Source organism: Rhinoderma darwinii, chromosome 7 (genome assembly GCF_050947455.1).
Source record: "Rhinoderma darwinii isolate aRhiDar2 chromosome 7, aRhiDar2.hap1, whole genome shotgun sequence".
NCBI classification, from domain to species: Eukaryota; Metazoa; Chordata; class Amphibia; order Anura; family Rhinodermatidae; genus Rhinoderma; species Rhinoderma darwinii.
In genome coordinates this window covers 125,628,231-125,655,456 of record NC_134693.1, presented here as the reverse complement: position 1 = coordinate 125,655,456, position 27,226 = coordinate 125,628,231, and the positions used below count along the sequence as shown (strand labels likewise).

The window sequence follows — 27,226 nt, the reverse complement described above, 5'->3', positions numbered from 1 at the left end:
GAACACCTTCAGAGATCTTATGGAGTTCATGCCTCTATGGATCAGAGCTGTATCGGTGGCACAAGTGGGATCTACACAATTTTCCGCAGGGGGTTTTAATGTAATAGCTGATCGGTACAATGGTGAGACACTCTGTTCTGGCTTCCAGTGCATAGCTAGTAAAAATGAAGTCACAATTTGCGCGATGTGTACCATAGTCCCTGCTAACTAGTGGCTTGTGGTTCGTCCTCCGTCCCTGGCACCCAACTCAAAACCTTGATGCAAATAATTTGTAACCAGGCCCACAAAATTTTACATGCCATCAGGGTCAAGTCAAGATATATGTAAGCTGTATGGTCACAGAGTTACAGTGGGCAGCCACTCTACTTAACTCTTGCCTTGACAACCACAGAGAATGTTTACCCAGATCTCCATAGGCAACTTAAACCTAGTTGGCCCTGGCGCCCACATACCATGTATGGTACTACTCATACGTGACCGAAGAGCCATTGGGATTCTCTTGGCCACCAGGGACCAGGTTGAGACTGGAACCCCTGTAGTTATGCCCTTGTCTGGCCAGTTGCTTACTTGTGTCCCCACAAATCACCAGTTTTTGGTGCCTAGGGGTTTTATTCGCCATCCTGGCTGGTAATTAGTTGAGGTCTTGTCAATGAACCAAGGAGCTTCTACATCTTTTCCCACAATGCCTAAACCGGTATTAAAAGCTCAACCCCAGATGATAAATATGGCACCAGATTCCAATCTCTTCCTGCTATACAATTAGCTCTCTCAATGAAATGCTTCTCTACAAAGATATTGCTAGGACTGACATTATTTATAGCGGGTTATAAAGTACAGGGACATCAAGTATTTCTGGAAGTTTTAATTACATTTGCTAGGACAGCTTCTAGAAATGCGTTCCTCTGCAGAAGTGCAAATAAGATAGTGAAAATCACATCCTGTTAGAAGTATGAAGCAAACCTGAAAGTCTGCAAGCTATAAATGGTAGTAAAGCTGCTGGCAATGTTCCTCCGCTGTTCAGTGTGTGACCTTCACGTTGTTCAGCATTAGAAAGTATTTGCAGAAATAGCACATGGATGTTTGGGTAAGGCTGAGTTCAGACGTGGCGGAATTGGCGTGGATTTGAGGGGCAATTAGCAGCACAATACAGGTGGATGGTGTTTTAAAGAACCCCCATACACATGTAGTGGAAAATATCCACACGTAATCGTATGCTGTGGATTTTCGGATATGCAGCATGCTGTTTCTTTTGCAGAAATTGTGCGGATTTTCACAATGAATTTCACCGTTTGCATTTCAAAAGATGAGATCAACGACAAAATCCACGTCCGATTCGGACTGGCAAATCTGAACCCAGCTTAAGGCTCTGTTTGACACTTCATCACTGTCTGTTGGAGATCTACGTCAGGAGGATTTCCCGAAATATACCACTGTATAGTCCAGTTTTGTATGAATGGCACATACAAAAAATATGGTGAAATCCTGTTCCATGTAAAACCCCCTCAAAAAACAAAAACAAGGGGGCACTTCCTCGTCTGGTGAAAAAAAAAAAAGTTTCAATCTGCAGAGGGGACAAGCCTTCTTTACTGTGAGAACTGGGAATCTGTGGCATAGCCGACTGCGGGAGCCGTCACAGCAGGCACAGTACATGGATTTAAAAAAGGCTTAGATCATTCCCGCATATCCGCACCTATGTCAATGTGTAGAATTTTTGTTTCATCCCTTCCCTTTTTCCCATCCCTTGGTTTAACTTGATGAACATATGTATTTTTTCAAACGTACTAACTGTGTCACCCATGGGGCCCCGTAGTTGAAAATAATAAAATAAAAGTATATGGGATGTCTACATTTATTTTCCCCAAATTTAAAGCCTGTGTTTTACCCTTTAAAACTTATTTTAATATCTTAGGGGATATTGAACAATATGGAAACAAAAGGTTCACAATCCCCATAATGCAGGCTTTGGCAATAAACACTAAGGGGGATGTTCTATCTGGACAACCCCCCTTCTCAAAGGGAAACGGTAGCTGAAACCCCTGGCGATCAGCTGTGAATGCTGGGAGAAGTTGCAGAAGTCTGTACGTTTTTTCTGCAGTGGCCACTACCGGAGAAATGTGATATTAGCGTGACCTTTTAAATAAACGGCATGTAAATCCCCTAGAGCGGAGCCAGTCTTTGCTACAGCTCTCTTCTCTGGCAAATAAAGAGGGCTCCAGAGCTGGGGATTCCCCTCTATGACCTAATAAGAAGCATAAACAGGTGTTTTCCTATTGGGACATCATACATTAATGGGTTATTGAACCTCAAATCTATCTTAGTAATGTCCAGCAAAAACAAAAAGTTCATCTATAGGCCAAACTTCTGAAACCCTAGTTTTATTGACCACCACGGGGCCACTCTGAAGATCCCCCACTGCCTCTGGTACACAGATGTTGTATGAGTAACACAATTGTCAATCCACAAATTCCTCATTTGATTTTCAGTTTAACTCAACTGGATAGTAATCCTCCTAAAGCACTGTGATGGTAGAAGGAAGATGCAGTGGGACAGTGATCTTTCTGTTGTAGGCCCAACTTTTTGGATTAAGATTTATGCACATGACAACCAAACGACCCCTCCCCCCCCCCCCCCCACACACACACACACACACCTAAATTATGCACAAAATGCATGGAGGGCAAATATTACACAACTAGTAAGGTACTTTCCTTCAGAAAAATTGTATTCATGTTTCTATAAATTAATTATGAATAATCAATAGCTTAATTTTATTTAAAAAACACAAAAAATTCCCTTTTTAGTCTTGTGTTCTATCTATCCATGTGTGTATAATGATCAGTTTGTACATCATTCAGCCTGTGCAGAAGTTTAGTTGAAGGACGCGTGTTGCACCATTCAGCAGAAATTCATTGATCAGCACAGAAGCAGATTTTTAATGGCATTCAATAGGAACCTGCCAACCATAATGCCAGAGTCGTTTAATGGACACGAGTATTTGAACTTAGCATCTGTGCTAATAATCATTTGAGCCGAAGCTGAAATCTACCACCGCTTCTTGTTGTGAAAGAGCCCTTGATTTTCTACATTATAGTCTGTTATATGATCTTCCTACCTCACAAAATGATTCCTTCTTTTTCATTTTCGGATCTTTCTTTGGAGTATAGTTGATAAAGGAGGCTTATGAATATCTGTAATATCTCCCTTTACTCTGTTCCTAGTTTGTTACCTCTGTTTCCCGCTTACTTTGTAATTTTACTATTTACACACACTCCATTCCTTCACACACCACAGGCGTAACATACAACCCTTGCAGATACTTAAATATATCAAAATACTTATAACATAGAAGTGACAAGCAATATACATTACATCAAGATACAATACATTACATAGAGAACACAACCACACACAGCCACCTCCTTTTCCTACCTTCCCTGGGCACTTTGCACATGTGACTAGTAAAGTGTATGTGTATATAATTTAAATCCAGGTCCCAACCGTATACAGTCTCCTGGAATTACACTTATAACCAAAGCCACATCGAGCACCTGACCATTAGTACATGTACATATAGGGACTCATGCATAAATAGCATATATATATATATATATATATATATATATATAATCCACATAAGAGTCCTAGAATATTTCTATGTACACATAAAGTCTGCTGTAGTTGTATTATACTTATATTTATCTACACAGAAAGCTCACATATGATATAACTTATATATTTGTATTTTGTGGCTCCGCCCACCCCACTGACTCTGCCTTAAGATCACCCATATACCTTCCAATGTGCATGTGTACAGTATAGGTAACTCTGTTCCCAGTATGCCCACCTGTCTCTACATCTAGTTTACAATGGCTCCGTCATGTACGGAGTCCATTGAAATTCTAATTAGGCAGTAGATAAGAATCTATGACCAAATGGGCTCTGGGCATACTGACCCCTCAATGGGTGAACACCACTGAATAATATCAGTATATACTAGTATATTTACCAGATATATTTTATGTGGTCATAAGACAGAGTGTCTGGATGGGAACAATATTCTCCTGTAACAATTGGAATGGAACAGTATTCGTCTTCATTTTATTATCTCTCCTTTTATTGTTTCTTTTACTGAACATTTTATATTTTAAAAAGGACCATGTTCTATATGCACTAACAATAGACAATACAATATTTAATAGAACAGAGCTAGTAACAAAACAATGGTAGAAATTTATATTTTCTGTAGCATGTGAATATACACGAAGGAAGGATTTTTCTATGTAGTGATAGGTACAGTAATACTACAGTAATATATAGCAAACATATGTAAATTTTCTAGTTGGCTTCCAGTTATATTTGCATGTTATGAATGGGTACTGTACGAATAGTAAAGATACCAAGAAAATAAATTTACATCAGAAACCATACTTTATTTTATGTATCGCAATACAATTTACATATTAACACTATAATATGGGTTTAGAGTGAACAAAAAGGCAAAACAAGTTAAAAAGTATATAAAAGAAAATTTGACAATTGGACGCCAACAATTTATTGAAGTTAATTAGAGAAACCTAGCCAATGACCAAGGGTCTATTCCTATTGAACCTACAGGTAACAGAATAAATGGAATAGAAATCCAACTTCTACAAACACTGGCCCTCAGAAAAGCATTTTTTGTTTTACCCTTTTAGTAGGTGACTTCAATATATAACACACAAAAAAAAATTTGCTTTATATGAAAATATAAAATTCTATGATTCATATACCATAGATAAAGTTTCCAGAAGCAATACAATTATTTACACTTGTAAGGTATTCTTCTGCTTTGTAAATGTGAAGGTAAAGAATGAATACATGAAAGCATAGCGCCCTACAGTACGAAATAATAGCTGTATACTATATTCAAATAAAAGCGTCACTACCCCAAATGTTGGGGAGATGTGACAATTTAGAAAATGTTGTTCTCTCCTTATTTGGACAATTTTTTTTTTTCTTTTTCATTTTTTTTATTTTATTTATTTGTATATTTTTTTTAATTACATTTGGTAGAAAATGTGCCCCTTTTGTAAATAAGTAACAAACCCATGAGACAGAGCATCTGTCTCCACGTAAGCAAAATTTTTTGGGAAAATTGGTGTACAGATATAGCACAAAAAAATACCTAAATTATAAAATTAATTAATCAGGTGGTCATGTACTGTTCTTTACTCAAAAACAGCCTATTTAATATTTGCAAGAAACTATTAAAACCTTATGGGGAAAAAAAACAATGCATCATCTCTTTGGTATCCTGGGTAGTTATTGATTTTCTGCAGTGGGAAGAATAACCGCTTATATGCTTTTTTGACAACTTATTATAACAAATATAGTTTCTCCAAATTGGATATGCTTAAATGGTATGTAAGTACTGGAAAAAAAACATGCTGATGAACAAGTAATAAAGGCCCATTGGTTCACAAGTAATATACTATATGGACCAAGAATGAAATTGGCCTAAGAAGCGATCAAAGTAAATTTTTAGTAATTATGAACACAATAACATTGTCCTATTAGAAAGTACTGGTCATTGCCTTATCAGATTTAAGCCTCATGCACACAACTGTGGATATGTAATACAGCACCCATACAAATCTGAGCCTAAACTGTATCTCCATGTGGCCCCAATTTTATACGGGGGCACACAGGTTTATTTTTTCTCACATGTTCATATGAAATCTGCAGAAAAAAAGATTGTAAGCATAGACCAAAAAATGCACGCTCCGATAAATCAAAAGTGCATACTTAGTCATAGCATATAGCTATACTTTTTGTGTGATTTATGGGTAAATCTTAAAACTGAACATGTATTTTTCTAGTAATAGAAGTCACTTGAGCTTTATTTACACGATCGCATTTGGGGCCCATACTTTGTTCTGTATTGAATTTTTGGATGTCAAAAACATTTTCTAGACTGATTTAGCCTTGTTGGTCTTCTTGCAAATCCCTGACCATCTTAATATATTTTTTACTTGACCGAAATTGTACTAAGTGGTGTAATAGTCAATCTGATATGTAAAAAATTGTACAAATGTGGGAATGCTGAAAATGAGATACATACAAGAATATTTGCATATGTTTTGACTTGTTGTGTGTTTTTGGTTTTTTTCATATTTATTAAACCACATTCCTCCCCAAATTCCTGGGATCCTCTCGATTCCAGAGCAGTAATTTAATTTTTTTTTGGCCCTCCCGCTATGGCCGAATGTGCCAATTTTGCGTAAAGGTACAGAGAGGAGGAGACCTCAATGCTCCCTAGTAGGCGTTGCCTCCTGCATCACTGTGACACTGTCCAATCAGAGGGGACAGATGGGCAGTGATGCAGAAGACCCGCTCTGATAGGATAGTGTCACAGTGATACAAGAGGCAATGCCTACTAGGGAGAGATGAGCTCTCTTCCTCTCTGTCCCTTTACTCAAAATTAGCACACTAGGCGCCAAGCGAAGCAGGGAAGGGCCATAAACAATAAAAATTACTGTGCTGGAATCGAGAGGATGCCAGGAATAAAGGGAGGTATGTGGTTTAAAAAAATAACATGACCGGCCCTCTTTAAACTTCTTTACTGTGGCACAGTTTGGGAACTTCTCACTATCTAAGCTCCATCAAAATCCAGTGATGTTATTTTGTTATAGGAAGAGAAACCCCCCCCCCCCCCGAAAGACCACCTACCGTATAATATAGACCACATTTTTCTTATGAGTTATATAGCCAACGTCTAATGGAGAATGCTTCTAGAAGACCATTTTTCATGGCAAATTTAGGTGGTCATGTCTCAGAGGTTTTACTGCCATTTAAAAAACAAGCCTTTTTTTATGTAGATAAGTTTGTTAAAAAATGACACCTGCTAAGGCCCCATGCACATGTCAGTATTTTTCATCAGTAATTACGGACCCATTCATTTCTATTGGCCACGGACACCTTTCAGTATTTTTACTGAACGGGGGCCGTGCTGAAAAGTTTATAGAACCTGTCCTATTCTTGTCAGTAATTACGGCAAGGACTCTGCCATAGAAGCTTAAATACGGACAGCTACTGATGTGCATCCGTAAACCGTCCGTATTTACGGAAGCATTGCTAGGCAACATGTTCATGACGACATTTGCAACCTCTCTTTTTTTGTACGGATATACGGATGGATTACGGATGCAATATGGACCGTATTTACGGACAGCATTTCGGGATAGAAGAAAATACTGTTGTGTGCATGGGGCCTGAAGTGTGTAGTCACAGATGAGCACTGAAAATGAATGCAGAATAAACCTTCTGTAGTGATGTTACTTGTTTAGGTTTTGTAAATTACTACGATTATCTAGAGAATATCGCCCTTAGGCCACGTGATTTCAATGGGAGCTCAGAGGTGGAACCGCGGCAAGAAAGGGCATGGTTTTTTTTTTTTTTTACCGTAAGCGGCTAAATGTCGCCCCTGGGGAAAAACGCCTCTGCCTCCCATCAAAATCAATGGTAGGCGGTTTTGGCCAATTCTTGGCGCTGATTGGGATGTGGTTCCCGTACCAACATACTGTGCGAACTGAGCGCCTAAAATGGCATTCAATAGAGCATGCCACAACTTTTCTGTTGGATTCATATGTATAAAATCGGAGGTACATTAGGTCTATGTAGAAGTCTACAGGTGCCAAATTACGGCTCCCTACGTACAACTCGGGGGGGGGGGGGGTAATGCTCATCTGCATAAGCACTCATCCAAGTTTTCAGTTTTATTTGAAGTCATTTTGTGGGCTAAAAAAATTATAATTTGTTTTATCAGTTCAAGGATGGCTATATTGTGTTTAAAACCCACAAATGTCTGACTCTTATATGTTGGTGACTGTTGTACTTTAAGTTATAATTTAATGCTCCTATATCCGGTGAGTCTTTTATAAAAATAAATGTAAAATATTGAACTGACATGACAAAGTTAATATGTAGAGGGGTAGAAGCCTGGAGATCACCAAAGATCATTATACATTTATAATAGAAAACTGAATGCACAGAAGACTCCTGTTGCCGAGGCCTTTTAACAAGCCGCGTGATATAAAAAATTTGAGCTACTGAATTATATCTGGGATTCCTTTTCTATTTTACGAGACACCACAGAAGATTTAATAATAAATGTCCAGCTATAACCCTACGGCTATCTTAGAATCCTGTAGAAAACATTAACAATTCACCAGCACTAATACATAAAATTTGAGGACTCTAGGTTGATAATTTTTGCATTTCTATCCATATATCCTTCTGTGCTCACTTAATAATACAGAGTAATCACTTTGCAGTGGTAGCAGAAAGAGTCCATTTTCATCCAGACTGGCATAAAAAAAATCTGTATTTAAAAGAGAACTTCATAACGTGGTATACAAAAGCCATTTTGGGCTGCTCGCTAAATGAGCTGTAACGGGAAATGCAGCTCAGCCCCATTCCCTCTTTCAGGATCCTGTCTATTAGCCAGAATAGAGCATCTCTATGTGGAGGAACCAGCACATTCATATGTAGCACATGGACAGCCCATTGATTTAATGGGGTGCTGTGTAATTCTCTATTTCCCCTGTAGTGGCGCTGCAGTGGAATTAAACACTTGCTACAGGGTTTCCCCACAGATTAGAGCTGATCACAGAATGCCCTCTTCAAAGACCCACAGCGATCAACTTATTTTCAAACAAGTAGAAATTGTAAAAAGTGGACCACCCCTTTTTAAATGGGGCTAAACTGCAATACCAAACACAGCCTATGGGCAAGAATGTCACGATTTCTGTGGAGAATAAAATCCAATAAAACATTTTTTCTAATATTCTTCAACCGTTTCCATTGCTCACTTTATTAAGGAGAGATCATGTTTGAAGATCCCAACTACAGTCCTCCGTACCCTATGTTAGTGAGGGCAATGTGTGGATCAAAATAACATCCCACACCCTACTGCCCCAATTTAATCACATAGGAATGGATCAGAATTTTGATCTATACAATGCCCAATGGAACCTGAGAACTAGTAATCTGGGTTCTTAAAGGGGTTGTCCAGGTACAGGGCTGTTTTTGTTTTTTTAACGGATTACCTATCCACAGGATCGGTCATCCGTAAATGATCGGGGGGAAGGAGGTTCGACACCCATACCAATCAGCTGTAACCCAGCATGGCTGCTATACTGCGACCGAAGCCATCAGCTTCCGTCGCCCGGAGGCAGCGAGAATGGCTGATCGGTGAGAGGTCCGGGTGTCGGACCCCCACTGATCATATACTGATGACCAATCCTGTGGATAGGTCATCAGTATAAAAAAAGAGCCCTGAACCTGAACAACCCCTTTAACATACCAGCACCTATTATTCAATTTTATACTTTCTACAAGCTACGGGGAGGGGGGAGTAGAAAAGTCACAAATATATAGGGGGTAGAATACTTGCAAATTATGGGAATATATCAAAGGCTTTACTCCACTTTTATGCTGTATAGTTAATGAAAAGCGCTGCAAAAAGTAGGTGAGGTTTATTGGAGTGGTAGGACCTCGTGGACAACAGTTTCCATCATGGGAAAACAGCTCCTGATTTTCAGCCATTTTTTTTAGCAATTCACGTTTTTTTTACGGCCGTTTTTGGAGCTGTTTTTCTAAAGACTGCTCAAGAGGTGACATGCAGTTCTTTTTCGCTGGCATTTTTTTAACGTGGCCGTTTTTTAAAACGGCCCCGTGAAAAAACAGCCCGTTGGAACAGAACGCCATTTTTCCCATTGAAATCAATGGGCAGATGTTTGGAGGCGTTCTGCTTCCGATTTTTCGGCTGTTTACGGGCCGAAAATAAGCGGTGTGAACATACCCTAATAAATTTGACGCATTCCACTTCCGTTTAAAACTGGCATGTGAATCGCCACACTTAGTGGTAAATTTACTATGTTCTTATTTGCTTAATCAAGTGTCTATGTAACCATAGCTTGAGTGTAAAGTATTTTGTACAACATGGTGCAACGTTCATATAATTCCAGTCACGTGACCTTTTTTCACTTCATGGTATGCAATGGCGTTTGATGTCCGTTGACTTTTACGACGACTGAGTTGAATACCAAAGTTGTGAACTGCATGCAATGTTAAATACTTTTTGTGTCAAAAAAGGCAAAAGTATTGTACCTTTATTGGCTAGCCAGAAAAACAATGTGTGTGACTTTCAGAGCACACAGTCTCCTTCTTCAGGCAAGTTCACAAAAAAAAAGTTGGGAACTGCAACTTTTGGAGAACGTGATGTACAGATGATTTATCAAAACGAGTGCAAGGGAAAATTAGAGCAGTTGCCCTTCACAACCAATAACCTCCCCCCCCCCCCCCAAAAAAGCCCCTATTTAAAAAGAACTGGGCTTGAATTTGGTTGGTTGACAAGGGCAAGTCTTCTACGTCGCACTAGTCTTGATAAATTACCCCCATTATGTGTTATTCTAAGGGCCACAACATACTGAAATGGCTAATGCTGTATTCCAAAAAGTGGACCAATGTGTTGTCTAGATTGAGGCTCTAGTGTTTAGATCTAGCGCGCTAAATTAGCCTGACTGAGACCAAGAGTGTCCTTTTGAGCTCCATTAGGCTGTATATGTCAAACTTTTTTTTTTTTTTTTTAAGGTATTAAATAGTGCATGTGACTATGCGGTTTCATACAACGGGATCCCACAAAAAAAACACTGTATGGCATCCGTTAAATGAATGTCATGAAAAGGTCAGGGGAGTTCATGTCGTATACGTTAAACGTTATATGTTGATAGGTGACTGATACCATTGTTAGGCATCTGTCACAACCTACGTTTAACAAATGTCAGGAGCTTTTTATGGCGTATATATTAAACGTAGGCCAAAAAAAGAGAGATGTGATTGGGACCTTAGCCTTGCCTTGGGCCTGTAACCACTAGGTAGCGCTGTTGGTAGGGCTACATTTTGCTATAAGTCTATGGAGCCAAATTTATCACAGTGGTGCATGCTATATGATAAATTTGGTGCTTGCTAGACACTTTTCTATTCCTTATACCAACTCTTGGTTGGCTTAGCTTTTATTTTGCACATTTTAGCCACACCCTTGCAGATAAGCCACACCCTCTTAGACTTTCTTTTCCTTTTAAAGTGTCTAATGCGGTTGAAACATCGATTCTTAAGTTAGTCTAAAAAAAAATAAGTGCAAATACTGGGCAGATTTTACGACCTATTTTAGATTGACGGTAGTAAATCTGCCCCTGTGTTCTAAATGAGCAAAAGTTTGGGGGTGAAATATTTCTTTAGAACTAAATTAATTTGCACATTACTATAAACCCTAAGGTCTCATTTACATTGCCGTGCCCGTAATCACAGCCCGCGATTGCGAGCACGGCTGGCCTGCAAGCCGCATTTTTGGGCCGTGCTCCCATACAAAGTATTGGAGCATGGCCTGTAATAAACGAAAAGTAGGACATGCTCCATAATTCCCGGCATGGTTCTACGGCCCGGACACCTATCGGAGATTTTCTACGGTAGTTTGCATGGGCATAAATTCCTCTGATATTTATTAAGCTTCATCAATTAATATTAGATTGTTTAGTGTACAGTAGTGGTCCCCAACCTGTGGCTCTACAACTGTTAGAAATCTACAACTCCCACCATTGAAGTTGTAGTTTGGCATCAGCTGAAGAACCACAGGATATATCGGTCTTTCTTAAGAACCTCTCACCATCCATGGTTAATAGGAATGTTGGCACAGAAAGGTTTTATTGAAATACAAGCAGCCAATTTGTGGGCTGAAGCGAACTAGGGATGTATCGGTTGAATCACAAAATGCGCCCCCCATTGAATGAAGGCACCTTAGAATAATAAGAGACACAAGACACTGACAAGCATTTTCCAAATAGTATGGTATATAAAATCAGATTATCACCATTACACCTTGACATGGTATCCAATAAGCAATAGCAATATTAGTGTTGGGTACAATCATAATGTATACATCAGAACATGGTATATTTCAGAAGTCACAATGAAACAAACATACATTCATATGCTTCTCCCAGTGGTTAATGACGATTCATGAAAGACTGCTTCCCCCTGAGTCACCGGTGAATTCATTTAATAAGGCTGGCATCATTTTGGCTGGTACAAATTGGGTCAATTCTTAAAGTCAACCTCCCACAATATATATATTTTAAAGTGGTTGTAAGGTGAACTTATACTTATGCATTCCAATATCATTATAAATGCGCTCTTTTTAGCTACACACAAACTATATTCGCTAGAGATGAGTGAATCAATAAAAATAAAATAAAAAAAGTCTTCGATGGGAAGGGCATGTTTCCTATTATGAAGCCTTATTTGCCTCTTACAAAACAATGGAGGCTTAGGTAGGAATCTATTCATGTGGGATGTGTGAGATTAGAAGAAAGGGATCTGTCTTTTTTTTTTTTTTCCAGAAACAGCGCCCCTCTTGTCCATGGATGGTGTTTGGTACTGGAGCTCAGCCCTATTCAAGTGGAAGAAGCGGAGAATAAATACAGCCAATGGATAGTTGGCTGCGTTTATGGAAATAAAATGGACCCTTATTTCTTACCTCATACAGCCCCTTTAAATGCATGAAATATAGAAAATGCACTTGTCTGCTCATCAAGTATAGAAAATCAGCCAAACTGCACGCAAAGGTTTCTACCAATGTTGTTCATATTATTTGTAGCATGTGTTGGGATATGTGCACACCCAAAATCCAAAACGTCTGAAAATACGGAGTTGTTTTCAAGGGAAAACGGCTCCTGATTTTCAGCCATTTTTTTTTAGCAACTCGCGTTTTTTTTGCGCCATTTTTTATGGCCGTTTCTGGAGCTGTTTTTCTATAGTCCATGAAAAACGGCTCCAAAAACATCTCAAGAAGTGACATGCATTTTTCAAATCGGCCACGCAAAAAGCGGCCCGTCGGATCAGAACGCCATTTTTCCCATTGAAATCAATAGGCAGATGATTGGTGGCGTTCTGCTTCCGACTTTTCGGCCGTTTACGGCCGAAATAAGCCGTGTGAACATACCCTTCCATAAAATTCTTACGTAACTGGGTAATTTGAGACTTTAGTTGAAGGAGTTTTCAAATAAGAACATACCAGGCTACAGAAAATCTAACATTTTCATTAGTGGTCTTGGAGACCCATCAGAAGTCTTTAGGCAGCGATTTATGGCAGCCTGTAGTCCGTCAATGGATTCCAGACTAAAGGCTATTGGAAAATAGTCTTCCCGCTGACAGCTATGCAGGGCAACCATGATAAACCTTGTAGGTTATTATTGGATACTCCTATGGTTACTCTTTGTTTAATATAATGTGGGGTCGAGGTGGAATATCACTTTATAACTAAGTAATAAAGGGAGTATCATTCTGCAATAACTATCAGTCTCCTCTGTATCCCTAGAGATCTCTTCATAATTATACATTAAAAAAAATATATAAACCTATATAGGTAGTATTGTAATTACATAGCACCAATGCATTACCTCTAATATCGGAAACAAAGCGTTCAATTTATTTTAGCCCTCTCTTTGTATTTTACACTGATGGGATGTCTATGTACTATAAAATATTTTTAGATTATATTCTACAAATGTATTGAAGTTGGGGGCCAGGCCTACATAATCTTTGGGATGGCAATCTTTACTATCCCAGACAATGATGAGTCAGAATTTTGCAACAGTGGAGAACCGCTACCATAGTATAAAAAGGTGTCCTAATGGAAAATACAGACAAGCCACAAAACTAATTTGTAATAATTTAAGGGCTTCCTTTCTTTTTTTTCTTCCGTAAACAGCGCCACTCTTGTCGAATGGTTGTGTTTTGTATTGCAGCTCAGCCCCATTCAAGTGAATGTAGCTGAGCTGCAATACCAGGCCTTGCTTCGGACCAGAGTGTCACTGTTTTTAGAAAACAAAAACACACTTTCTTTATAGTCCCAGACTTTTTAATGATCAGGGCTACATGTAATACTCCAACAGAGGGCACTAGAATGTGGTTCACGGACTTCTAATAAAGTCAGCCTGGACAAAGTGGCCCATTCCGACTACTTTTTTTTTTGGCTGAACCTGCTATAACTAACTTTGTACATCATGCCTTAGACATGTGGCATAACAAACAAGTAATACGCCAGTGATGTTCTGAATATCTTGTATTTGCCATCACTGCTACCGTGTTTCCCCGAAAGTAAGACAGTGTCTTACTTTCTTTTTATCCCCAAAAGCCCCACTATGTCTTACTTTCGGGGTATGTCTTATATTGGAAAAAAATTGTCGAATTATTTATTTATTTTTTTTCACAAACTTTATTTAACTATTTTACATTTTTTTTTTTAGTCCCACCAGGGGACTTCACTATGCGATGTGCCGATCGCATATATAATGCTTTGGTATACTTAGTATACCGAAGCATTATTGCCTGTCAGTGTAAAACTGACAGGCAACCTATTAGGCCATGCCTCCGGCATCGCCTAACAGGCAGATGCTGAAGGCAGACCTGGGGGTCTTTGTTAGACCCCCGGCTGTCATGGAAACCCGACGGCGACCCGCGATTTGTTTGCGGGGGCGCCGATCGGGTGACAGAGGGAGCTCCCCCCTCTGTCAAACACATTAAATGCCGCTGTCACTATTGACAGCGGCATTTAATGGGTTAAACTGCCGGAATCGGCGCGCGCTTCGATTCCGGCAGTTGCAGCAGGAGCCAGGCTGTGTATAACAGCCGTGCTCCTGCCGCTGATGGAGACGTATGGAGAGGGGGGCGGCGCGGAAGTGGGCAGGAGGCGGCAATACCCCCGTGTTTCCCCGAAAGTAAGACATATGTCTTACTTTCGGGGTACGGCTTATATTAGCCGACCCCCCTGAAACCCCCGATACGTCTTACAATCGGGGGTGTCTTACTATCGGGGAAACACGGTATTAATCAATCCGCGTACCATTATCTAAGGTACTGTTCACACTAGTTTTATCAGATATGGCATTCGGTGCTAGTATTCTCGGCCAAATGCAAAAATGGCAAAAGCTTCATTCATTTCTGTTATAGTACGTGTGCAGGGAATAACTTTGTTTTCTTTATCCTACTCTCGTCCACAGGCTGTCTCTGGTATTTCAGCTCTGCTTCATTAGCTTAAATGAAAATGAGCCACAATAATAGACTACGAAGTGGTGCCATTTCTAGAGGGAAAAAAATATATAACCTGTTATTTAATTTTGGACAGCCCCTTTAAGTTATGGCATCAGTATTGTGATACTTAAAGAGGATCTCTTCCTTTTCCTGACATGTCTATTTTAGTAAATTCTTGAATTCCCCATGAAAGGACCATTCTAGAGAATCTTTTCTTAAAACTCTGCGTTGTGCCGTTTCTCTGCTATTCCTCCTAGAAATTTATGAATTAATTGACAAATAGGTGTTACCATTCCCCTTACTGTCAGCACTGATTGGACATTGTCAGACTCTATAGGGACACGCCCCCAACTGGTAACACCCAGTTGTCAATTTATTCATACATTTCAAGGAGGTATAAACAGAGGAACCGCACAATGTAAAGTAATAAGAAAAGATGCTCTAGAACTGTTATTTTATGGGGAATACAATCTTTTTTTTACTGAAATAAACGTGTGATGAGAGGTGACAGGTTCTATATAAAGAGGTTTTTCAGCAGCTGAGAAAATAATTGTTAGAGAAACCTATGAGTGAGAGACCTTGTAGGTTTATGTCAAACTCCATTTTTTTCAATGAATAGGAACTGTCCATACCTTGCCACCTCAACATTGAAAATTGTAATGGGACCAGCTCATTTTTAGAAGTGGTGGGGTCCTAACAATCTGACACATCAAAAAGCTGGTCATACATATTCGATCAAAGTCGTCCAAACCTGCCAACTTTAGCGGGTTCGGCTGACTATCAAATGTGTATGGGGATAGCCCAACAGTCCCCCCCCCCCCCCATGGCAGATTTGTTCGGCCATGTTTATGCAGGAGTTGGGAGCTAAAGGTTTTTGGTACAATCCCATTAATGGTCATCCTACTTTACATGCCTCAAAGGCTTTCGATGTTGGGAAAATAAGACGAGGAAGGATTAAGGGTTCAACGTGGCTGTAGGCCTAGATGTCTGTATATTAAAGAGCATTTCAATTATATTCAAACATGACTATCTTGACCCTATAGCAATATGAGGGTGTGAAAACATTTAGTGGGACATATGAGTAATAGACAAGTAGTAAGAGCCAGCCTGTTACCTACATGTTGGTCTACTGCCGATGGCACATTTGACCTGGACATGCCAGGTTAGAAATCTTTCGTATTGTGTAGTCAATACATCCCTCAAAACCACTGGATTTTGCCCGGCAATAAACATTTAGTAAAACCAAAGCCGAAATTTGATAAAAATAAGTTTATCACATTGTATAATGAATTAAACAGTTGTTGCTATAAACGAAATATCAACGGGTTTGCTCATTTGGGTTCACAAAAGTAGTAAATACAAATGACATAGTAAAAGGGGGGAAATAAAATAATAAAAAATTTACCCAAATAGCAGATTATAACAAAATGTGGTGTATGAAAAAGACCAGAGTGACGTTGTGATCACGTGTAAATGGAATGCATGGTACAGTGTTCAGGAACGGAGGGCTACACCACATAGTAATGTACAAAGGTTGTGAATAAACTTAAATAACTGTGTGCAAAGAAAGTAAGTGGTCACCCCATTTTCAAAATGGCAGTAATATAAGGGATGAAGTTTGTGAAGACAAATTGGGGTCAACTAGGACTTTAAAAAAGTTTTTCTAAGTTATGTATAAAAAAAATAATATATTAATAAGTCAAGATAAAAGATCATGAGTTGGATCTAGGGAAGGTCATCTTGCTGGGCTTTGCCATGTTCTAGAGCGGTATAGGCAGTAACACTGATCATATAGTGCAAACTAGATAAAATTTAGTTTTCACTGTGTGAAATGAACAGAGGTGCAAATGCTCAGTAGGATACCATTAAGACATAAAATGGCAAAAATAAATATCAAAACTTTTATCAGTGTAAAAAAGTAATTGGGTTATTGTATAACCTAGAGTCTGGCAAATAAAAGGCCTCAATAAGTCCACTTTGTCTTGAGAAGATCAGAAGTTTTTGTTTTTTTTCTTTTAACAAATGTAGTGCCTTTTTCTGGGATCTCTTTAAACCAGAGACTCCATGCTCTGTGAAGGGTCCGATTCGTCGCTGATTAAAATAGCTCCATTTTTGTCCAATGCCATGGGGCCGCTGCCATTTTCCTTTGTACTGACCAGGCTGAGCATTGCCTTGTAGAGGAACTGGTACTGCTCCTGTGTACAAAATGAAATGAGAAAACAAAAAATTTCAGATATTTGTTTATAGTACTATATTGGGGGGTAATGTATTAATAGTACAGCATTTAAAATTTACCAAGCTTTACAAAGTTTCCCCAAGAAACCAGAAGTTTAAATGATTTGGAACACTTTCCTAATATACTTGATATAGCGCAACACTTGCTTTAATACAAATCACAAACACGCACTTTTTGTCTGTTAATGACCACCACTAGGGGGCTGATCTGTATACAAATCCTCTTATAAGCCAAAATCGCATACAGATTGCTTATAGTGTAGCAACTGATGTTATGTGATTGTCTTTAGGTGTACAGTGGAACGGGTCTCCATGTTAAAGAAAGAAAAGCACCATAACTCTATTAAGTACTGTGTATATAGGTGGGAAAAAACCTCCAAATCATGTATGGTATGGGTTCAGATTTAGTTTCTATAACTTTAATAACGCTAAAATAAGTTGGAGTGCTAGACATGGTCAGTTTCCATTCAGCCAAATGTACATATTTGTATATTCCTGAAAAAAATATATACCGTAACATTCCCATAGGTTCCCATGGGACAAACCATGTCTGCTGAGTGTGTGAATCTGGCTTAACTAACCAGATATCAAACGAGTGCAAACTCAAATGTGAAAAACTTCAGCTTTTCACGTCAGAGTTGCACCCGTGCGGGTCTCGTTTTCACGGATCACTTAGACATGTCTATCGAGGGATCCATGAAAATAGAAGACAATAGGACATGTTCTATTTGTCAACGGACACTTCACACGGTTCGTTGAAACAACGGCCGTGTGAACGGCCCCATTCAAATACATGTGTCTGAATTCGGCCTAATCCATGCAGCCGGAGATGATTTCTGTATAGATGGGATATAGGTGTTACTAGGAAATGTGAGCACTAGACCTGCTCGGTTATAACCATTTTATCCATTCCTGAAGACCAAAAGATATCAATGGGTATGGGCACTAGGATACCAGTATAATGCAGAGGCACAATAATATGGTAGGTTAGCCTATGTATACATTTTATACTTGAAGTTTGCTGCTTTAAATTTTCTACAACTTTAGACATTGAAGGGTTTGTCCAGAATTAGAAAAAGGGTCTTCAGTTCAACCCTATTCACTTGAATGCGGCTGAACTGCAATTCCAGCCAGAGCCAATGAACAAAAGTGGCACTGTTTCCTGGGGAATTTTTTATTTTTTTTCTAATCTCGGACAACCCCTTTAATTGTCTGGGAGTTTTATTTTTTTAGTAATGAAATTTGTTACATCCAATAATATCTCCTGAAAGGCACTTACAATGTCTGTGAATACACCGGGTCTCATCAGGTTTATCATCTTGGCCACCTGGTAAACATCCACTGCATTTTCATTCTCTAACTGTTGGGACAAAGTGGCGAGTGCGCAGAGTGTTCCTGCTGAAACCGCGCCAAACCTGAAAAACAAACCACTGATCTCAGCATTTATGAAAGATCCAGAGATCTGTGCTGGAAAACAGATTCCAAATCATTGATTTAATGTGGTTGAATCACAACAATACAATATATTTAAAAGATATATCTGCCCTTCGTTATGAACATAAGAGCTTTCCTTTTAGTTTTGGGTATGAAAAAAATAAATAAAATTTGAGTGCAATTCGAAAAAAAGGCAAAAAAAACGTTTTGAATTTGGGGGTCGAAGATGATGGTTCACAGGGGGCCAAAGCTAAGCCAGAAACATGACATAGCTGTCGGTTGAATAATCAATCGGTTCAAGATACACAGTATAAAAAAAATAATGGGACATGTTAAAGCCCCATATGTACGTCCATCTTTTACGGTGGTTATATTCACTATGTACCAATCTATAATTATCTGGTCTACAGATGTCAAATGTATATTATACTTTTTATTAAGAATGCCCCAATTATTGTTAAAGTGTAACTCCAGGTAAACATTTTCAAGTCAGGGGTCAGATCTCCAATGCCATAATTGAGATCCCATTGTTCTACTTACCACAAAATTTCATATATATCAGACTAACTATGGGTGAGTTTTTCAACTCCTAATCCCCGAGTACACTAACTCTGTATATTCCATGCAGAAACCAACAGAGAAACCTTAAGGCCGGGTTCCCACGTTGCGTAAACGCTGCAGAATTTCCGCAGCATTAACAGTAGCAGCGTAGTGAATGAGATTTCGTAAATCTCATGCCCACGCTGTGGGAAAAAAACCACCGCATATACGTTATTAAAAAATTGACCCGTGGGACTGATTAGTTCAGTGGGAGCGCATCCTGCGTGTCTCAGATTATAGGTGGACCTGCGTGACAATCCCATCCCATGCGGGAAAAATAACATTATAGCTTATAAAAACATTATAGTTTGGGTTGTTACCGAAGTGGTGATACCAAATATGTGTACTTTTTTCTTTTAACGTTTTCATTTTTCCTTAAAATAAAAGACTTCTTATAGGAAAAAAGGCAGTGTTTGTTTTTCCTAACTAGAAACTTTTTTTATTTTTACCCTGTCAACATTTGTATTCACTTTTTTTTTTTTGTCTCACTAGGAGACTTGAAGGCCTGCACCTCCTGATCTTTACTCAAATACATTGCTCTACCCACGTAGTGCAATGCATTGGAGCTGTCAGTTATTCACCGACTGCAAGCCTATCTAGCCACGCCTCTGGGTGGGGCCTAATGGGCTTCCAGTTGCCATAGCAACAATCGGCACCCCTGCGATCACATAGCGGCGATGCCAATCAGCTTCAAGCCACTAAGATGCTGTGAACGCTTTTGATCACGGAATCTAAGGGGTTAATGCCAGGGATCGGAGCTAGCTCCATTCCCTGCCATTACAGCGGGATGTCAGCTGTAACATACAGTTGATGTCGCAGGCCCAGCTTCTGAGCCAGCGCCATCTTGTTTCTGCGGTCGGAAGCCTTTTATGCTCCCACCTCGGGACGGGGCCTAACAGGCTTCCGTACTTGGCAGACAGGAGGCCATCGTTAGGCCTCCGGTCTGCCAAAGCAGCCATTGGAACCCCACAATTGCATTGTGGAGTGCCGATCTGCTAGTAAACCCCATGGATGCAGCTCTCTCTTTTGAGCGCTGCATTTAAGGGATTAATCGGCCAAATCGGAGGCTAGCTCTGGTCCTGGCCATGCGGCAGCTGTAATATATAGCTGATAACCCACTGGCGATGGTGCGGGCTCAGCTTCTAAGCCCGGACCAGCAATACAACTTACCTATATGTTGTGTTGCGTTAAGTCCTTAACGACAGCGACATAATAGTACGTCTGTCGTTAAGGGGTTAAGTGCCAGCCATTCAAATACATGGATATTCATGTAACGCAGGAATGTGATAGGCTCATAGAGGGGGATCTTGAGTGGGGAACCACACACCCCCTCTTTGATGTCTATATGCCCAAATAGGGCATATGGACAGGGGTTGTCTTCATGAGACATCCTCTCAAGATGTTCTAATGTAAATTTACAGTTAACTCTCAAACTGAAGTTCATAAAAAAAAAAAATAGAAGGTTAAACCCCTTCTAGCGAATATTCAGAACTAATTATACCTAAGAGCCGGAACATCTTATTCTGTCACAAGAGTCTGATTATCCAATTAATCCAGTGGCTGAAGTCTTATAGGAATGTCCATGTCTAATTATTGACTTGGTTTTGCTATCTGTGTCCTGCTCTTGTGTTTCATTTGTGTCTATTGTCACGTTTCATATTGAGAAAACTGCTAATGAAAAGTAACGTGCGGTTAATGAGGTCAAGGACGCCTTTAACATGGTTTTGCCCAGACGGTTAACTGACTCTCCAAAGAGACACCAAGACCTCAATGTGAGGGAACTACAAATAGGTCTGTGTGGCAGGAAACAGGACAAACTCATAACCACTCTACAGCCATTTCAATGAACAAAGCTTTCAAAGTCATGTGTGTGCAAAATAGCCCTACTCCAGGAGGAAGAAAATTTACTCTAGTGCTACCTATAGATGACTACCTTGTAAGTCCATGTCTGACCCTTTATAGAGCCTTGAAATATGACTTGGGTTAATAGCCAAACCCGTGACTAACCCAACTGTAGGCAGCAGTGTACCGGATGAGGAGCAACAACTCCAAAACGGTTTGTCTCTTGTTTGGCTTCTGACGCGAGTCAAGTTTTAAGATTCTATAAAAAGTCGGACATTAATTTACAGGGTAGTTACCTACAGGTGGCACTAGACTGTCAGTTTTCTTCTTTTGGGAGAACTATTTTGCATACTCTTTTCCCAGGAAGCATTGCCCTTAAAACTACCTACCAGCTGGATCTCCGCAAGGAGAATCCACACCTTCCAAAAGTTGTCAAAGCAAAAGGAACAGTCAAGTTTTTTATCAAAAAGGACCACAAGGACAAATTAAGGCCTGAATCAGACTGTCAAGATGCGGATCCACAACGGTTCAAGTGAACCGAACTTAGATCACTTAGCTCATCATAGGGTAGTCCAAGTTCAGTTCACTTAAACAGTCTTGCAAACACATTGCGGTTAGAATCAGGCCTTGAAGGAAAAAAAAAAACAAAAAAAAAAAACTTGCCATGTAATCGATATGAAACTACAATTTTACAAAAGCTTGAGATTAGCAAGAACAGTTCTTGGATAGGATACATCCATGAGCACAGATGGCCGGGACCGTGACTACAGGGGCAATGTTTGTTTGCAGGGCTGGATTGTCGCCTGGGAAAAAGGAGTAATTGCCCGATGGTCTCCACCATCCTATACCAACATTAAACGATTATCTCTAATCCAGATTATAGAATGGATAAAAGAGGCAAATGCCCCAGGCCATCAACCATTACTTGAGTGCTAAATAGTACAATATGTTCACATATGGCAGTATTCTGTGGTTGCACACGAAAATTCAAGCCCATTATTATATATTTTGCTGTATTTCCATAGTTGTGTAGAATTTTGCATAACTTTAAGCATCTGGAAAAAGTTAAACTGCAGTTAATGACTTTATTTTAATACACTAAAGGCTTCATTTCTTCAGATGGATCCGGTTCAGTCTTTCACAGACTACATAAGATTTACATTTGTCCAAGTTAAGAACATGACATTTGCATGGAAATGGCCCAGATAACTTTTAAGTATGGGATGCCTGCAATCTGGTAACATATGGTGGAAGGCTAATGACTTGCAAATTTTTTTTCAAGAAGAATCTGATAACCTCAAACTACAAACAAATTAAGGCACAAATCATCAAATTAATACAGCTGCTTCTTGGCATTTCAGGATTCATATTTCTAAAAGTAATTTGTGGATGTAATTATTCCCGGGATTTTAAATTGTAAATTTAGAGCAATTTTTACTTCCAAAAGAAGGGAGGGGAAAAAACTAATTTTCAGCTACCTGAAAATTCCTTTAGTGATAATTAGTAAAAAGGACTGTGGTTAATGTGCATCATGGACAGAAGACACAATGTATGATAAATATGCCAGGAAGGCTATTTTATGATAAGTTACACAATTATTGTGGATAAAAAATATTACATTTTATAAAAATGATCTTGGTGTGAAAAAAAATGAATTTAATTTTACCAAGTTCTTGATTAACATTAAGATGCTTCTTTAATTAAAAGAAAATATAGTATAATATGTATTTCAGATAGAGTATATTGTTCCAATTACCCTTTTTCCGACTGGCACCAACATAGATATGTACTCTTGGGGAGAAAATATAGATTATCTAGAAACAGAAAGCCCTCCTTTTACTAGGCCTCTTTCTCCCATCACAGATGCCCCATCAAGGGCCCAGATGACCAGGAACCTTCCTGTTCACCTTCATGCCTCACCTTTCCAATCTTTCCCAGAGTAAAAGTGGCATGACCCTCAGATTGATTTAACTTTCAGAAAAGCTGAGAATCCTCTCTTATAACAAGCATGAAGGGGCTGTGGCACTGTTACTGAATGGGGCTGTGGTGCAATACCAGACAAAACACATAGACCATGGAGAGTAAATCTATGTTTGGTGAAATCCTGATTGGACCACAGGATTTCACCAAACTCTGTTTCCTCTTCGGTCTCATGATTGAGGGTTTGACCACTATGCCCCCCACCTATCACATATTGATGGCATATAGTTCGGGACAGTACAGTACCTGCTTTAAATTATTATTTTTTTACCTATTTGCTATGAATACCCCATGAGCACCCCAAGCAGCAAGGTAGATACGTACTCATCATGTACAATGGTAGGTCCATCTCGTGTTAGAGCTTCTTCTTTTATCACATTGATAAGCTCAAAAGCACTGCTTATAGGAGCATCTGGATTTGGCCATTTTGGACATTGAAAGTGACGAACCTCCAAAACGTAATCATCCTGCAAAAAGAAAAAAGTACCGAGATTTATATTACAGATTTCCATATACAAACAGCGCCAGGAATTATCAGCAGAACAGTAGCTCATCTATTCTATTGCTTTATAGTGATACTCAGGGAAAAATGCAATAGTGTTATATCCTGTACAGATTCATGGGTTGGCCATGTCAACCGGTCCCCATAAATGGGGGTGCACTAGCGGGCTACAGGAGAATACCTCTGTAATTTGACATTCAATAAAGCATACTACAATTTTCTTTTCTGGTTTTCATATAAAGTCTGAGGCATATGAAGGTGCAGTATGGGCATCCTATTTATCTTTACAACTTGGATCCATAATAGAGCCATGTTCATGAAGACTTCGGTGGAGAAAGTCTGGTTATCATTTTCGAGTCTGTTCCTTGTGGCAAACCCCTACGCGCACCCTGACGTGCCATTATGTCCGGGTGCGGGGGGTAATGTTTGGAGCGTGCTCCATATGCTGCAGGTGTCGGCTGTATTTGACAGCGAACACCTGGGACTAACAGCCAGGAGAAGCGATCGCGCTGCTCCTGGCTGTTTAACCCCTCAAATGGTGCGGTCAATCGCGACAGCAGCATCTGAGGCGTTGAAAAGTGGGGGTGGCCCCCTCCGACAGCTCATTGCCCCCCCGGAGTGAGATCGGGGGTGACGACTGTTATTATGGCAGCCCAGGGGCCTAATGAAAGCCCCCAGGGCTGCCTTCACTCTGCCTCTGCTTAACAGATGCCTGTAAAAATGACGATATACTGCAATACGTTAGTATTGCAGTATATTGTACCAGCGATCTAACAATCGTTGGTTCAAGACCCCTAGGGGGGCTAATAAAGTGTTTGAAAACAAGTAAAAAAAAGTTTTTAGTAGTGAAAAAACAAATTATTAAAAGTTCAAAAAACCCCCCTTTTCCCATTTTCCCCCTAAAGTACCGTAATGTAAAAAATAAAAAAAGTAAATAAAGTTGGTGTCGCTGCATCCGTAAAAGTCTGAACTATTACAATATAGCATTATTTAACACGCACGGTGAACGTCATAAAAAATAAAAATGTAAAACGCCAAAATAGTTTTTTTTGGTCAACTTCGCTCTAAAACAAACGTAATAAAAAGAGATCAAAAAGTTTTACGTAACAAAAAATGGTACCGATAAAAACTACAGCTCGACCCGCAAAAAATAAGTCCTCACATCGCTCAATCGGTGAAAAAATAAAGTTACGGCTCTCAGAATGTGGCGACACAAAACTTTTTTTTTTTTAACAAAAAGTTTATCATCAATAAAAGTAGTAAAATATAAAAAAAAACTATATAAATTTGGTATCACCGTAATCGTATTGAGCCACAGAATAAAGATAAGTTGTCATTTTTATCGCACTGTGAAAGCCGTAAAAACTAAACCCAAAAAACAATTGAGGAATCGCTGTTTTTTTCCATTTCAGCCCGCAAATATTTTTTTTTCAGTTTCCCAGTACATTGTATGGAACTATAAATGGTAAGAAAAAACCTACAACTCCTCCCGCAAAAAATAAGCCTTCACACCATTCTATTGATGGAAAAATACGTGTGGGGAGTGAAAAACGAAAAAATAAAAAAATGGCTACATCCCGAGGGTGTTAAATACATCAAGGCAGCAGCCATACACTAAGACGTCTTGGTTTCTTTAGCTGTCAGAATAAAATCGGGTAATTTTTAGTGTTTACCTGTGTGGCTTCAAGGATAAAGTCATGGATGATAATTTGCTCCTCATTAGAGAGACAGAGCCGGTCTTTGCTGATCAGGGTCACAGTAAAGGCCTCACAGTTCATAGATTCTTCACGACTTGGCCAATAGACAAACTCGTCCTCCGTCTGAGAAAAACAAACACGTTATTACACTGAATAAATAAATCGCACGGTTGGCGCTAAGGCTACAATATCATGCAGACTGTAAGCAATGTTTACATTCTCAGATACAGTGTAATGTCTGGAGTGTGCCGGGGAGCAACTTTTCTGACATTTTGCCCCTAAAACGTTTCGTTCTTGGTAATTAGGAGTTTTGCCCTTTTCTCCTAGAAAAAGGAAGAACTTATTTTCTGGAAACGGCAAACTTCCCTCCTTCAAATTAGCCTCGGAGTATCAGAAACAAGCTGAATTATTTATTAGGCGTGGAATACAAGACCACAATCCTTGACCAGTGACATTAAAAAGTACGTCTAACAGATGTTCTATTTCCAAGCAATTTATTGCTCATTAAATACATTTAAGAAACACAGGACTGAGTTAACCCATCACACGGAGAGGAGATAAGAAGAAAAATATCTTCATTTACCAAGGACAAAAAAAAATGAAAACTACACAGTCTACGTGGTTTCTCTAAAGTAAGAATTGCTAATGTGGTATTTTGTCGTTGTTCCTCGCCTTTGGAAGCTCCTGGGCTAAAATGTTAGGGATTTGCACTGTGAATAATTGTCTATTATATTCGGATTTGGTGAATTACTTTTGCTAGTGGCCTTTTGCTGTATGCGCCCCAAGCCTTCACTAATTGGAGATGGGAAAGTACCAAATGATGCTTTCTGTAAATGCCGAAGACAAGTTCTTACCTTGCCTCATGGATAGTGCAACTTTAGCTACTGGGAGTGAAGTAGTTACCTGAGAAAAACTATGTATAAACCTGAGCAGGACAGTAAAGCTTTATTCAGACGAGCGTGTCAAATCTGCCGTGAAAAACAGCCGTTTTTCACGGCCGGTTTGCACCCATGTGGGACCCGTTTATACGGATCCCCCAGACTTGAGTCGATTGAGGGATTCATGAAAAAAGACAAAAATAGGACGTCCTAGTTTTTCACGGGCCCTTCACATGGTGGATTTATACGTTCGTCTGAATAAAGCTTTAGAGCTGTGACATTTTTGTAGGAGTTAAGAAACCTTGTAGTAAAAACAGAAAAAGAAAAAAGTGCCCTATTAGTGAGTGTTAAATCTCCACCACTTTGGTACGTATAAAAGTAACTTTAAAGCACTTGCCAATCCTCATGACCAAGGTGAGCCATCGTTCCCGTTAGACATAGCGGAGCTCAAGTTATCATTTAACGCTTTGTGGCTTCTTTTTTTTCTCCTCTAGCGGTGGAGAGCGGGAGTAGGGATTTGGTAAAGAGCGGGAAATTAGTAAAGATGAATAGTGATAATTTCCTTTATGAAATATCTTTCTTTTTCATATTTCGTAACAAAAAAAATACTAAGCTGCATTGTGGAGTATATATTAGAAAAATATGGCCACCTTCTTCCAGAAACGGAGCCATTCTAGTCCATGGGTGTGTTTGGTATTGCAGCTCAGATGCATTCACATAGATAGGGCTAAGATGCAATAACACGGATGGCTAATGGTCAAGAGAGGCAGTTTTACTGGAAGAAAGCGGTTTTCTAATCTCCTACAACCCCTTAACACTTCAGGTAAATTTTCCAAGATTTTTATGTAAATCCACAGGAAACACAGTGTGATATGATGATGAGCTGTAGTAGCCATTTGGCACATCTATATATCCAGATTTAAGAGCAA

At 39.4% G+C, this 27,226-nt stretch overlaps 1 protein-coding gene across 1 annotated transcript in view; it reads right to left on the bottom strand.

Moving 5' to 3' along the window:
• Positions 1-11,868: 11,868 nt before the first annotated feature.
• The window catches only part of PTPRG (protein tyrosine phosphatase receptor type G), a 410,964-nt gene continuing 395,606 nt past the window's right edge, over positions 11,869-27,226 (bottom strand). The window contains exons 26-29 of the mRNA XM_075833958.1: positions 25,396-25,542; positions 23,545-23,687; positions 18,644-18,779; positions 11,869-17,324 (exon numbers count right to left, since the gene is read on the bottom strand). Coding sequence (XP_075690073.1) covers positions 17,178-17,324; positions 18,644-18,779; positions 23,545-23,687; positions 25,396-25,542 — 573 coding nt within the window. The 3' untranslated portion in view covers positions 11,869-17,177. The remainder of the gene's footprint in view (positions 17,325-18,643; positions 18,780-23,544; positions 23,688-25,395; positions 25,543-27,226) is intronic.